General features: G+C 53.9%; 1 protein-coding gene across 5 annotated transcripts in view; it reads right to left on the bottom strand.

Annotated features, from left to right (window-relative positions):
• The window catches only part of LOC133342147 (transforming growth factor beta regulator 1-like), a 20,405-nt gene extending 5,255 nt beyond the window's left edge, over window positions 1-15,150 (bottom strand). Inside the window, exons 1-16 of one of the 5 annotated variants that reach the window (XM_061551122.1) lie at window positions 14,480-15,150; window positions 13,154-13,339; window positions 12,432-12,616; window positions 12,222-12,279; window positions 11,287-11,369; window positions 11,054-11,090; window positions 10,571-10,633; window positions 8,737-9,246; window positions 8,181-8,251; window positions 6,729-6,994; window positions 5,202-5,344; window positions 3,855-4,001; window positions 3,029-3,126; window positions 2,435-2,545; window positions 1,222-1,361; window positions 694-792 (exon numbers count right to left, since the gene is read on the bottom strand). In XM_061551122.1, coding sequence (XP_061407106.1) covers window positions 694-792; window positions 1,222-1,361; window positions 2,435-2,545; window positions 3,029-3,126; window positions 3,855-4,001; window positions 5,202-5,344; window positions 6,729-6,994; window positions 8,181-8,251; window positions 8,737-9,246; window positions 10,571-10,633; window positions 11,054-11,090; window positions 11,287-11,369; window positions 12,222-12,279; window positions 12,432-12,616; window positions 13,154-13,246 — 2,104 coding nt within the window. In that variant the 5' untranslated portion in view covers window positions 13,247-13,339; window positions 14,480-15,150. Of the gene's footprint in view, window positions 1-693; window positions 793-1,221; window positions 1,362-2,434; window positions 2,546-3,028; window positions 3,127-3,854; window positions 4,002-5,201; window positions 5,345-6,728; window positions 6,995-8,180; window positions 8,252-8,736; window positions 9,247-10,570; window positions 10,634-11,053; window positions 11,091-11,286; window positions 11,370-12,221; window positions 12,280-12,431; window positions 12,617-13,153; window positions 13,340-13,847; window positions 14,418-14,479 lie in introns of those variants that run through there. The other 4 variants (XM_061551124.1, XM_061551123.1, XM_061551125.1 and 1 more) reach the window with 4 other exon arrangements.

The raw sequence follows: 15,150 nt of genomic DNA, 5'->3' as shown, positions 1-15,150 counted from the left end.
AGACCCAGACACTATTCAAATAACTTGAAACAAACACTGAACAGTGTTCAATGTAAAACAGAAAACTGCATGTTTGGAATTAAATTGCCTGAGGAACATGGATTGGAGAACAATTTACACAAATCAGGAAATACAGTGACAAGGAAAGGGAGTGTCGGGCAGGGCATGGATCGCACACAAGAGGATGACAAAGGTGGCAGGTGCAGCAATGAGATCGGCTCATGTGCAGCAGCGGGAAGAAAGAACATAGCTGATAATGATGATGGTGATATGTGTGTAGGTGTGTATGCACCGCATGTATGCAGGAGCGGATGCATACACTGTACTCAGAACTTGACTTAGATTCCCGCTCATGGCCAACACCAGCGTCGAATATCTTAACCGGTCAATTCGTCCATAAATGAGAGCCTGATTTGGTGTTTAAAACATCAGCACTGGGGAGACCAAGGCTGCTGGACATGGTGTTGGCCACCCACCGCATCGTGTGCCATGGGGGCCTTCGGAGGTGCTCGCTCACAGCATGTGTGAGCGAGATGAGCGAGCGCATGCGAGTGAGATGGGTGAGTCAGCGAGTTCACGTGTGTGAGTGGGTTTGAGTGTGAGTGCGTGTATGCGAGAGTATGAATGGGCGAGTGTGTGTGTGTGTGTGAGCCGGGCGAGTGTGAGGGCTTGTGCGCGAGTGAGATGGCTTACTACACAGCAGGGCCGTGCTGTGTCCCGCCGTGGCCAGCAGCGAGCGCAGGCTGCTGATGGAGTCCTCTGCGCTCACGTGAAGCCGCATGCTTGCGCCCACTGAGCAGCAGCAGCAGGCGGTGCCGGGGGAACGGACGGGGAGAGGCCGACATCAGAGATCTCGGTCCAGGGCAGTGCTCCTCAACCTTATTGATGAGTGCTCCCCCAACCCGTGACCAATCAAGACCACTTCTCCCCAGGCTGGCCGGGCCACTCGTGTGTGTGTGTGTGCGCGTGTGTGTGCGTGTGCGTGTGTGCGTGTGTGTGTGCGTGCGCATCACCGCTTCGATTACTAGACTGGATCGTTACCCGATCAGTGGACTAATTTTAGCGGTACTTAGTAGAGCACAGCCCAGCCCTCATGTGGCTCGCTGGAGCGAGAAGAGTCCAAAGAGCAGAATTAACACGACTGCAGATGAGTGGGGGGGGGGGGTGGTGTGTTTGTGCGTCTGTCGTGGTGGTGTGGGGGGTTCATGCGTGGGCGCTCACCAGGAGTGGTGATCTCCCCCTCCTCCCTCTCCTGTGGGGGGGGGACCCCCAAGGTCCGCATGCCCCCCGCCGGGCGGCTGCTTCCAGAGCTCCGAGCCCCCGGGCTCGCCCGACACACCTCGAACCGCACCCACTTATAGCTGCGTTGACACGCCATGAAGACAAAGACCCCCGTACAACCTTAACACACTGTTGGGGCAAGTGCTGTTAGTGAGCAGCCGAGGGCTGGCACTGCAGACGCGTGTGTGGGTGGCCAGCACCATGCCCAACTGTCCTTGTCTCCCAAAGTGCTGATGCTTACACACCGCACCAGACTATATTGACCTCGGGCAGGGGTCGGCAATACAAATATCAACAAGATACATTTTTTTCGAATTCAGCAACAACTCCATATTTCAAGAGCCGCAATGCACCGTGTGAAAACGAGAAGGTGGTCTCGTCACGAAGCGCCGCATGCGGCTCCGGGGGAAAAGGGTTGCCGACGCCTGATCTCGGGGGAAGCAACGTCAGACACAAAATGCGGTGGAACTCTGGTCGCTGGGTTCGCTGTGCTAACTACTGCGCCACCACTCCACCCCACATCACAGCATTCCATTTGATACAAATCATAATGTGAACAAAGGCTACCAGAACCAGCTCTGAATGAATTCAGGACATAATGGCTAGAGCGGCTATATATATATGTACCCAGCTATTGTTTAACGTGTTAACAATTCACTCAACTGGGATTCCAGGTGGTAATCATGGCCCCTCCTGGCAGACTAATGGCCGTTTGCAGGTCAGGTGCCGAGTCACCTCGTGGCACACAGGGATAGCTGCCACGAGGGGGATGCCCTTTTAAAAATGTGTTGCGATGAGATGGTGGACGGCTCCACCAAAAACAAATCATGACCATTATGATGAACCTAGGCACCGTATCAACTTTCTCTCACTTGTTCTGTCACCATTACCGATTGCAAAGTTTCTCCATCGCCGACTTGACCCACCCGAGTCTCGGCACATCTCTAGCAGGGCACGCGTTTACTGCGGCACGCAGACCGCATTTGACGTTGCGCCGCCACCGGGGGAGAAAAGATACACGACCGTACCTCACCGCACCGGTCAGTCAAGAAACGCTAAGTGGGCTTGCGCAGGACGCGCTGCGGAAAGACTCGGAAGTGGCCGAGACGAGGAATGGAGCGGCGAGCAAGGGGGCGGGATCGATCCCTCTGACCTGCTGCACTTGCGTGCGCCGGGGCAGCTCTGGATGAGGTGCTGCACGGACGGGTGAGAGAAGCCAAAGAACTCCGGCCCGGAGGAGCTCACGGCAGGAACGGACTTCCCTCTGTCCCAGGGAACACGGGAGATGTGAGACGGCAGATGTGAGATGGGAGGAGAGGGCAGGGGGGCTCCGTGCCGCGTGACCAGGGGGCAGCATGTGCGTGAGCGGGCATTCGTATGTACGAGTGAATGCATAAATGAGCGTGTGAGTGTTCATGAGTGTGTAAGCGAGTGTGTGTGTGTGAGTGGGGAGTGTAGTGGTTAGCACAATACGAGGTCGATTCCCGCTCACAGCCACGATTATCGGAGCCCGTCCTGGGCCTCCCCTAGGTCGACTAAGCCTCAAATGAGTACCCCGTGCAGTGTGCAAACATCGCCACTGGAGTGTTGCTGGCCACCCACCCTCTCGTGTGCCGTGCCGACCTTCATAGGTTCTACTCGCAAACAGCACTTGCCCCAACAGTCTGTTCAGGATATTCGGGAAATCTTTGTTGCGTGTGTGTTCACTGACGCACACAAGCGTGGTGAGCGTGCGTGTGATCGTCACCGTGCGGCGAGTGTGGCTCTCATCAGGTTGGCGTAGCACGCCGACGCCGACGACGCCACGATCGGGTTTTGGGGGTCGTCCTCCGGCACTATCTCGAACTAACGCCGGCCCGGCGATGGGGGGGGCGGTAGCAGGGGGGGGCACGACCCACACACGTCAGCATGCACGTGCATCCCACACAACAACCACAGCGACCGCAGCAACCAGGATAACCAATCACAATATCCTTGTTCGTCAAGGCTCCGCAGGGCGCTTTACAAAGTCGCCACCTCTGGGTCACCGGGAGAGAAGACGAAGCTAACAACGCGAGCTAACAATGGCTCGCCAGGAGGTGATGGTACAGGAGGTAGCGTCATCTTTGTTTCCATTGCATGGGGATTGCATGCAATGGACGCTGTCTCCCCGACAGACCTGGTCTTCACCTGATGACGGCTGCTTGCGTTGTGGCCGAAACGTCGTGAAAATAATTGTATTATGTTTTATTTTATTATTTTTATTGTTTCCATTCTACGTGACTTTACCGAAAGAACCAAGAAGATGAATCCCTGCAGTCACGAAAGCTTTAAATCGAAAAATGTTCCCTCTTTCACAAGAGTCTGTGGCTTTTCTCCGGATACTGCGGTTTCCTCCCACACGGACAACAGTTGGCCAAAGATCCCATTTTTTGGCCACAACATATTTCGTGGCGCCGGGTTCTGGCTGCCTTCACGCTTCTCTGTCGTTTCCTGCGCCTCTGAATATAAGAAAGCTGTGCGGCGCAGAGTTATAAAACCTTAAACGTTAACATTTTTGCCTCTCTCCCTTTAGAAGCCGGCGTGCACCTCACCTGGGGCCCGAAGCCCCCGTCCTTGATCTGGCAGGTGTAGAGGCAGGTGAGCTCACAGTGGCGCAGGCTGCCCGCCGTCCGCGTGCTGCAGAAGCCCACGGGGTAGATGTGGCTCTCGTCGTGGAAGCCCGGCCGGTCTGTGACGATCTACAAGCACGACGGAGACGCAGGTCCACGACCACCACAATCCAACCCGCCGGCAAATTCCAAATTCCAAAGAACACAGGATGAGATGTTACTATCCTCTGTGCAAGCACTTCCAAGAGTTCATGAACAGTGAGCCTGGTGAAATTTGGGGAGCGCATCGTCAGTAGTGAACCTTTGGGTCCTAGGGTGTTTCGGCCTTTCATACTATACACCCTCCCCAAAGGCGGCCATCGACAGGGTGATCAATCCTACGCTTGCGTCCCATTCCCAATTAGTCATAGGAGTTGCCTTGTTGTTGATAGCCAACATCCCATGGGACTATGCATGGCAGGGGCGTCCTCCTCCCTGAGTCAAGCATTGTTGACTGCATACCTCCAACAACACTACACAAGCTAACGCTGCACTCAACACTCTGCTGGTATTATACGAGGCTAAGAACGCGAGCTAACGCTGCACTAGACCAACACTATGCTGGTTTAATACTACGCTAATAACATTCGCCAATAATACAATAATACTCTGCTGACACGACAATAACACTATATATAGAAAAACACATTACACGAACAACATTCGCCAAACAGCACTACAGTAACACTACAGCCAGGTCAACAATGGCTGCCCAAAAAACCCATCACAATAAATTTGGTTCTCCTCTTCATCTGTGTACATTCCATCTGTGTGACTTCAAGTAATGAGTGTCACATGACGAACATGACTGCGTGGCAGGGCTGGTGGAATAGTGCTGCCCCCTTCTGTCTTGAACGGAGTTCGCTTGAAGAAGAGGAAGCTCAGGAGTATTCGCTGCTGCCTGCCGTTCTTTTAACACTCAGCTCTGCGAGACTTCTGACTGGACTATGCGAGCATAATCAAGGCACAATTGTGGAAGAAGTTACGTAAATAAAGTCAACGTCACTTGTTGAATTGTTACAATACGAGTGCATGCAGCTGGAATAAGTTCTACTGAGCAGGTTTTGTCGGTTGTGCCGCGTAAGTTTCCGACGTGCTTGAGGGTTGTGCCACGTTTAACTCGGCACGATGCCCGACGGTGCGCTACACGTGATGGGAGCTTCTTCGGCTCTGCAGCTCGAAGCACGTGGCACGAAACGTCGGACACCCGTGCCGAGCAACATGCGGCACAGCCAGAAAACAAAACAATGGAGGCGTAAGTGAGCCACGTGGCCTTGCGAGCGGCCGCACCTCTCCGAGGCTGTAGATGGTCAGGTCTCCGAGCGCGATGGGGAAGATTGGCCGGCCCATTTGGTCGAGCGGGATCGGCTGCACGAGGCGGCGCGTGGGGCCCTCGCCGCCCTTCCTCCGCTTCGAGGCCTTCCCCTTCGAGCCTGAGTCACGGCCGCCGCAATGAGACGCAGAGGGGAGACACGGTTACCACCCGTCCTGGTTTTCCAAGCATTGTTCTATTTTTGAGGCAGCTGGGATATGTCAGTATTCCCAGGACATTCAAAGCTCCAGTTGTTTGTAAGTTGCACAATAATAATGATCCACCACCCAACACAATGAATTCACATGTAGCTCTCCCCTCTTCAGGTCTCGTGGGACTCTCTTCTACCCATGACAAGTCACGTTTGTTTTGAACTCAAGAGTTGGCAAGCCTTCGCCTCGGCCACCACGCAAACCTCCGCTCCACCGGCCTCCGTGCCGCCCTCCCGGAGGCCTTCAGGCCCCGTGCAGCCGGCAGATTGCATCAAACCCCCCACTCGCCCCAGGGTCAGACACAAAAAATAATTGACAAAATAAGCAAGCCACGTCTCCTTCGTATATATCAATCTCTCTACATATGCACGGTAAACTTCTTTCGCATTGTACGTAGCCAACCATGCTAATCAGAGGTGCGGAATAGAAACATTCAGAAACAACCTATAAGCCACACTGCCTCCTCGGAGTGCATCATTTCAGCAGCAATGGTTCAACACAAGCACAATTGTGCACCGTTTCGACGTTCAGTGCCTCCCCAGCAGTCAGGCTCACTGAGACCAATGCTGATGTTTATAGGGAAGTCCACTCTCTCCTAGATATAGGTCTTAGTTTGAGGCAAGACTCTATGATACATAACACGAAAAAATGACAATGCTAATAATGATAAAGCATCCTCAAAGTCCGTTACCAGACCGCTCGCTCGCTGAAAATTACACGATGACAGGGGTAGGCTGTGATTTCTTACTATGGAGCCAAATAGGACTTTCAATTACCTCTGGTGGTTAACCACACACACACACCTCACTCACTTGTCCCTGTAACATGTCCTTGCAGTGGCAACCAGGACTGAGTGCGGCGTGAACTTTACAAACACTGCGTTGTTGCCAGGTCTGAAAATACTCCTGTCCAGCACTCGATAAGACGCTCGCAGCGTTGGATAAACATCGCTTGTGGGCCCTTTAGAAAAGGGGTGTGTCTCTTGTGGCCACGGGCCGTGTAAAACAAGGCCGTGGGCCCTATCCAGCCATCTCCTCGGCACGAGGTGTTTCGGGGTGGATCGGTGGTGCCGTGGATTTCTGACCGTTCTGCGAAACCTGGCGACCTAATTTCGATTCCTGGTCACACCTGACATCAGTGCAAAGTGATATCTCAACTGATCGTGTGTCAATCACCCCACTTCGCCGACACACCCCGACCAGCGTGGTGAAGTATCATCACACAACCCCAATGACACACGTGGCTTGGGAGGCAGAGGATTCATCTTGGATGAAGAGCCGAGTGGACGCTCACCCTTCTCGTCATCCTCCCTGCCCCTCTCCTTCGTCCGCTCCTTCTTCACCCGCTTGGGTTTCTTCGCGGGGGGGTCATCCAGCGCCGGGGCGACGGCTGCCGTCGTAGCGACGCTTGGGGGAAGCCCGGCGGTCGTGGGGGGCGAGTGAGCGGATGGGGGGGCTGCCCCGAGGCCCCCCACTGTGACCCCAGTGGGGGAGGCCGAGGCTGCGGGGTCGGTGCCCTCATACAGAGCCTGGTACTGCAGGAAGCGCTTCAGCAGCACCCTAAACTCACAAAGACAAAGATCCCCCAGGTAGCTGTGGGTTAAAGTGCTGTTAGCGAGCAACCATTAAGGCTGACACGGGAAATAACGGGTGGGTGGCCAGCACCATGCCTGGCGGCCTTTGTCTCCAAATTCTGTTTGACACATCGAACGAGATTTTACACACTGAACCTTATTTAAGGCTGGTTCAGATATTAGTCACCGATGTTGGCCATGAGCTGCAATTTAACACTGCACCACCACTCCCACCGCACCACCACTCCCACCGCACCACCACTCCCACCGCACCACCACTCCCATCGCACCACCACTCCCACTGCACCACCACTCCCACTGCGCCACTGTGTGTTTTGTTTGCTTTGCTTGACTAAATGTACTTTTAACATTACATCATGTGCATTAATAATACATTAATCACCCTGACACTCACACATCTCTTCATTTATTCTGAGCATAAGAATCAATTTTAGTCGATGAACAATTGTGACTAGCCGCAGTAGAGCGGTGGCAGAGTGAGCGGCTTGCAGTAGGAAGGCAGCAAGTTCAATTCCTGCTTGGGGAGTTGACTGGGCTCATCATCTCTCCAGGATCAATAAGAGCACCACCTTGTGGGGACATCAACAGTGACTTTTGTATGGAAAGACTCGCCCCCACCATAGGAATGTGTAATTTCCACCACTGGCTCAGGGCTGTAAACGGAAGACCAGCACAAATGCCTCAATGCTCAAATGATCTGATAATCATGATTTGAAAACGTTAGTATCCTTCCTGACAATGCCACACCACCTGCAATACCTGTTTACAGTTCTGCAAAACTGAACAGTAATGTGCGAGGTTGACCCGCATGCAAAGTCTACGTGTGGGGAAAAGGCAGCGCTGTCTGGTAGGGAGCAATAATTGCTGATTTATGTATTCACAATTGAGTAATTGGCGGCTAAGATTTTAAAATTTTGACCAGGACGCCGCCACACAATGGCCAACTCGTTTACAATGGTGTCCCGGGATCTTGAACGTTTTGTAAATGGTGAATAAACACCACGGTAACAACCAGGGTGGCCTGCTGGATTTGAACAGTGAACCTCTCAATGTGCGGTGAACGCGTTGCGGCTGTAACTCGCTCATGCAACTGCTGCCCACGTGTGTGCCTAGGCCCATCAGCTGGCGCCGAGTGATGCGTGCGTGGGCACCTTCTCTGCTCCTTGGCTCCAGCGAGGCATCCCTCCACCCGCGCCAGTTCGTCACACAGCGCCGCGTTCTCCTACACAAGCGCACAAAGATCGCTCCGTGTAGTGCCCACAAGCCATTGGCGACAGTGCTGTCAATGAGCGCCTATGAAGGCCGGCACAATAGACGTGGTGGTGTTGTGGCCAGCACCACGCTCAGCTGCCTTTGTCTTCCAATGCTGATGTTTACACCCTGCACCAGATTTTCCGAGATTGGACCTAGGACTAGTTTAGATATTCCTCACTGGTGACGGTCGGAAATTGAACTTGGGTTGCGGGGTTAGCAGCATACCCTGCAAACCACTACACTACTGCCTCCCCACACAAGCATGCACACAAACATACACACCGCTCCTCCTCACGAGCGCGGACACACAACATGAGTTTACCTTACTCCCACCCCACCCCCCCACGTGAATTAAACATACCCAACGTGTCTGTAAAGCGAGTTAAGATACTGGTCGAACACCAATCTGGTGACCGGTGCCAGCATTCGTTTATGCCGGGCCAAGCAACTCACGAAGATAGTGGTGCGCACGAGGCGGCGTAGGCGCTGGTACTTGATGCGGTAGCGCTCGCTCACGGCGTTCCGTCGCGCCAGCCGGCGCGCCTTGCTGCGCCGAGACGCCGCCGCGCCGGCCCCCAGCCCCGCGCCCCCTCCGCCCCCCCCCGGCGGAGCCCGCGCGCCGCCCAGGGGGGGCGGTCCGCCCAGGCCTCGGCCGGGAGACAGCGCCACGCGAGGAGAGGACGACGAGACCGCCACGGCGCCGGCGCCGCCGGTCACGCACGCCGACGCGGAGGCCGATGGGGACGGCGCCCCGCGGGGGTTGGGTGCCGGCGAGGCTTGGGTCAGGCGGGCCGGCGCCGCGGAGGGGGACGAGGCGCGGTGCGAGGGAAGGGCGAAGGCCCTGCCGGCGCTCGTGGCGGCGGTGGCGGAGTAGCAGTGCAGGAGCTGCTGCTGCCGCTCGGCTTGCGTCTGGGGCGGTTGCACATTCACGCCGGGGTACGGTACGACGCAGGCAACGGCCTTCTTCATAGGCCAGAGAGGCAGAGTGGAGAAGGTGTTGGAGACTCCCTACCATGGCTGCCTGATACGATTGACATTTGAGAATGTTTCCTGGTGTTTTAAAATTGGACATAAAATGCAATGTGCCAGCAATATTTAATAATTGCACTTTCTTATAAATTAGTTAATTTCGTCATACACGTTTGATTATAGAACGGTTTGTCTGTGACTCTATAGATTATATTAGGTCATCCAGCCCTCCTCATGCACTCTCTCTGGCCTGTTACCTGAAACATCACCGATTGGAAACTTTTCCTTTCAAGGCCAGTGTTATTGACGGCTGTGTTGAGTTGTTAATTGTGCGTGTGCACCACTGCCAATGCATTATCACCACCAAATATTTTGTATCAATAATAAATTATGATCGATGGTCAAAATGTAACTCTATGTTCTTGGTATACCGACTATAATCACCCAGGAATGTCTGTTTCCCTAACGCTCGTGACGTCACTCCACATCGACCAGCCCCCCTCATTAATATTAATGAGCAGGTGACGTCCTCCACATGGACACCCCCCCCCACCCCTCCTCATTCACAATCATGAGCGAGTGACGTCACTCAATATGGAGTACTCCCCCCCTCACTAATAATCATGCGCAAGTGACGTCACTCCACGTTGACCAGCCCCCCTCATTAATAATAATGAGCAGGTGACGTCCTCCAAATGGTCACACCCCCCCCCCCGCCATTAATAATCATTACAAAGTGACGTCACTCCACATGGGGGGCCGAGGAGCCTCCTCCCCCCTCCTCGGCGTCAACTGACAACCCTCACTACAAAGGCAGAACCCTCGCGTCACGTGATCTCCGCAACGCTGTTGAGACATTTAAAATGCAATAGGTCTGTGTCACCGCGCCCTTACACACTGCACACGCACTCATGCAGTGAGTATCACGTCGCGCTCTGCTTTTCGCTTGCAAGTTTCAGATTTACTGCAATACACCCGTCCTTGGACGGGCAAAAGGCTCGTGAATTATCGTCCATGTTGACTGCTTTTCTCACTTTCAGAAAACATAACAGCATACGATTAAAACAAATCTGAAAAGTTTGTATATGTTTTTGATGTAATGAGAAGTGCCTGTACGGTGTACCATCGTATTCGGGTCTATTTCCACCACTGATGATGATAAATTATAATATAAATGAGTAATAATTACTTAATTGGGATTAAACACCGTGGCAATCATTGCCCGCTACTGTGAAAACTTGGCAAAACCTTCCTGAAACAGCTAAAAAGGTGTAACGATAACAAGATAGCAGTGCTGGTTTTATGCAGCGGTTCTCACCAGTAGCGCAAAGACCCCGTTCCTGTTCTCGATCCGCTTGAACCTTCGACTTCCCTTCTGTGTCTGGAATTTGATGACATGCGAAGACAGGGGGTGCTCACCAAGCATGGCGGGCAGCGGGAAACAAAGGCTCCTTGTCCACAAGCACATCTGAGCCACACTAGCGCCGGGCCCTCAGTGAACGGGGTTGGTGTTTTTCCCCAATTTTCCAAACTGAGCCAGAAACAATGGAAACTCTGGCCTCATCGTGCGGTTTGGGAGCCAAGCTGGGCCAAGCGCGGGGTCAACGACGCATTCATTGCATGTGACGTCAAGCAGGACACTGTGAGGACGCAGCGTCACCACCACGTCATCTAAATGCGACGCGACTAGTTCAATGCACGCGACGTTATCGACACGGGTCGGGTTCTGCAGTGGAAAAGAGGTAAAAGATGTCCGACGGCAATGATCACCACTTCCAAAACCACCATGCGTGTTCCTCACCTCTCGATACATCACTGCCTCCAGGCTTGACTTTGAGCTGTAGCAATGAGGGTGAAACAAAGACAGTCGAATTAACGAGCATATGTTTGTATTTTAGACGGCCAGACAGACAGACACATATGTGTGGCTGTGCCATGTTGGCTGAACCAGCGCTGCTATGTGTGGCCGTGCCGTGTTGGCTGAACCAGCGCTGCTATGTGTGGCTGTGCTGTGATGCATCGGTGTGGTGAGACCTGGACTGCACAAGGCCGGCCTCCAGCACGCGCTGCTTGATTTCCTTGATGTGCAGAGGCTTCCCGGCCTCTTCCAGCACCAGCTGTACAAACAAAGACAAAGATCCACTTAAAAGACTGTTGGGGCAAGTGCTGTTTGCATGTAGCACCTATGAAGGCTAAAACGGTTCACGAGAGGGTGGGTGACCAGCACCATGCCCGTCCGCCTTTGTCTCCCCAGTGGCGATGTTTACACATCACACCACGTACTCATTTGAGGCTGAGTCGATATAGGGGAAACCCAGGACAGTTCAAACATTCATCACTGGAGTTGGCCTTGAGTGGGAATCGAATCTGTGTCGCCAAGTTCTTTGCGCGGTGCACACACACACATAAACACACAAGTGTAAAGTGTGTTGAACAAACACACTTTACACGAACATCAAAAGTAAGTCTCCAAAAATTCACGGCAATTGCGGTCCCATACACGTGAGGCTGAGCTTCCACGCTCAGGGTGTGAAGTGTTATTCTTGGATATTTCAGGATGCATAGCAGCTCACAAGTCTATGTTAAGATTAACAAAACAGATAAGCATTACTGACACAACCCATCATCCGCATGGCCTTCTGGGAGTGCATTTTTAAAACAGCATTGGCTCAAGAACAGCAAACTCTGGAGTGGTTTTGACAGTTTTTCTGATTAGATACTGTATGTCGATACCGGAATATGAAAAAGACGAATTGTCTGCATATTTAGATGCTCATATTCACCACAATGATGCTAAACAGTGACTTTGAATTGTGAGGATTAGTTCGACCAGGTGACGGTTGCCACGTGGCATCAGATTGTGGCTTCCGTGCCTGTGTTGTGTTGCTGGGTTCCCAGCAGCTGGACGGAGGTGGGTGAAATGGAGGCCGTCCGTGAGGTGTCACGGACGAGGTCTGCCGCTCGCTCACCTGTGCCGCATCCAGCCACGTCATGTTGGTCTTCTCGGGCGGATCATTTGGAGGGTCCCTGCCATCATCGTACCACACAAAGGGCGGTCTGATTAGCCAGGCTATGTGCTGCCTTACGGGTTGAGTGTAGCGGACCGAGACAGGTGTGGCCAGGCGCCTGTGAGCCAAGCCGGGTGTCTGTAGGGCAGCTTGTGACCCCCTCTCACATACCCGTCGGCGTGCTCGTGTGAGGCAGCCATGCCGGCCACACTGTCAAGGCTGGGGAAGAGGGAGAGGCCCCCTGGGAGGTCGGCGTCCCCCCCTGGCTCCAGCACGGCGAGCAGGGGGGGGGCGGCACCTGCCACCTCGGCCAGCGGGGACAGCGGGCTGCTGGGAGAGTGGCTGCCCATGGAAGCCTGCACACAAGAGACCAGGGGCCAGGGTACGTATTGACTGACAACATCGTAGCAATGTCTTACATTTGGTTCAAGACAATATTTTTTCATGACTCCAAGTAAATGAGTGACTACAATGGGCGTCGGAAAGTTACGATACATTTTAAGAGCGGTCCTGATGGCTCACAATTCGACCGTAACCAATAACATTTCATAATCAATTACATTAATGATTAATAAAGTCAATCGCATTAACGTTATTGACATTTACAACATTAACACACTGGCTCAAGTGCACCGAATAATGACTTAATGGTTATCACGTTGCATGGGTGTCATCTTCCTGGAAGGTGATTGGCTGGTGCAGTGGGACTGAAGATGTGACATATGGTGCAGCACAATGGGCTGGACTGCAGCAGGGCACTGGAAGGATTGAGGTGAGAATGGCGCAAGGCGCTGTGAATTTCAGAGATGATGATCACGATAAATTGAAGTCCCCATTCTCATGCACAGTGGCCATGTAGACGCATGCACGGGTGTGAGGAAGGCAGCCCTCACCATCTGCATCATGGAGGCTCGTGTCTGCTCCTTGCCGTGAATCATGGGCGACTTGCGCACCGGCTCCGTCTCAAACTCCAGCGAGCTGTGCATCGTCCTCTCGGCTCCACCACCTCCACCGCCCGTCAACGGGGTTCCCGGGGTCCCTCAGGGTCCCCTCGGAGCCAGGAGCGAGGTACTTGGAACCTGAGAACACAAGAATGGCCGGTGACAAGGCCGAGCGGGAGCGTGTTTGCCGGTTCGAGGCCAGAGGCCACCTTGGTTAATGCGGCAGGTGTCGTAATCACAATACCACGCGTCGTCTGCTCTGCAGTGGCTGTTAAAGATAACGTGACATTTATTCAAGTGGGCCATGTGTCAATGTACGTGTCAATTCACCTGTGTCCCCTACTGGCTGATTCTACCCATCTGCGTAACGTAGCACCTTCACAACAGCCTTGCGCTACGAGGTTGGCGCAAATACAAAATTACCCAATGCCCATTTGAGGGAAAGAGGGGTCACAAGAGTCATTCACATGACACAATGCTTCCTGGGAACCTTTGGCCAGTTACACGTGACCATACTTTACCACGGTGGTCATTGCAACAACATCACAGACGTGGAAGCATAGAAGTACTGTACAGTACACACGTGCTTTGCTGGACTGCCCTCTACTGACCACCACCTAGCCCCGCAGGCCCCATCACTCACTACCTGTCTGTAGATTGATCGCCATTCAAGCCCTGTCCAGATGTGCAGCCAATTCCTTTAAACGTGACATGTGTGCGGAAACTGGGGCCCAAGAGAAACACCCACCACGCACAAGGGGGAAACACTCAGAGCTCCACACAGACGGATTCAAGAATCCATTCCTGTACTGTCCTCTCCTAATTGCCTCTGAGAAGGCAGAGGGGCAATCAGGAGACCATAGAGAGGGGGTTCAAGGGCAGGGGTTGGGATAGGGGAGCAGAGAGCCCGGTACTGTATTAGAGACCGGGGTAGCAGGAGAGAGTAGTAGTATTTGTGTATACTGAGAGAGGAGATTGGGAGGGGCCAATGCCACGAGGTTAGGGTGAGGCAAGTCCCTGACTGGGGTCCTAGGAGAGAGGGGACCCCGAGTCGGGGTAGGTAGGAGAGGAGCAACATGGATCCTGATTCGAGAGAGGGGATAGGGAAGCAGAGACTCTGCTGGGGGTGGTGGCTCCCAGTCGGGAGGGAACCGACGACCTCGGGACGAGGGAAGGGGACCAGGGACCCCGATCCCCTCCCGAGTCGCCACGGCCCGAGCCCCGCATACGTCTCGCTCGCTCTCTGCTTGCAGACGGGGGAGGGTCGCCTTGATTTACCATCGATTGTTTAGGCATCGAGCGTCAAACTTGATCTGGCCAACTTTACTCCATTAACGACTCGGACGACTCCAACCACAACCACCACCACCAGCACCTCCACCACAACCAGCAGCTGCTGCAGCACCACCACCACCAGCAGCACCACCACCAGCACCACCACCACCACAACAACCACCAGCACCACCACCACCACCAGCACCTCCACCACAACCAGCAGCTGCTGCAGCACCACCACCACCAGCAGCACCACCACCAGCACCACAACAACCACCAGCACCACCACCACCACCAGCAGCACCACCACCACCAGCAGCACCACCACCACCAGCAGCACCACCACCAGCACCACAACAACCACCAGCACCACCACCACCAGCAGCTGCAGCACCACCAGCAGCACCACCACAACAACCACCACAACAACCACCAGCACCACAACAACCACCACCACCAGCACCACAACAACCACCAGCACCACCAGAACCACCACCACCAGCACCACCACCAGCAGCACCACCACAACAACCACCAGCACCACCACCACAACAACCACCAGCACCACCACCACAACAACCACCACCACCACAATAACAACCACCAGCACCACCACCACAACAACCACCACCACAACCACCACCACCACCAGCAGCTGCAGCAGCTACGGTGAG

Source organism: Lethenteron reissneri, chromosome 13 (assembly GCF_015708825.2).
Source record: "Lethenteron reissneri isolate LAM-NWPU_2019-01 chromosome 13, ASM1570882v1, whole genome shotgun sequence".
In the NCBI taxonomy this organism is placed as follows: Eukaryota; Metazoa; Chordata; class Hyperoartia; order Petromyzontiformes; family Petromyzontidae; genus Lethenteron; species Lethenteron reissneri.
The sequence above is the reverse complement of the archived record's forward strand: the minus strand, read 5'-3'. Positions and strand labels throughout refer to the sequence as shown.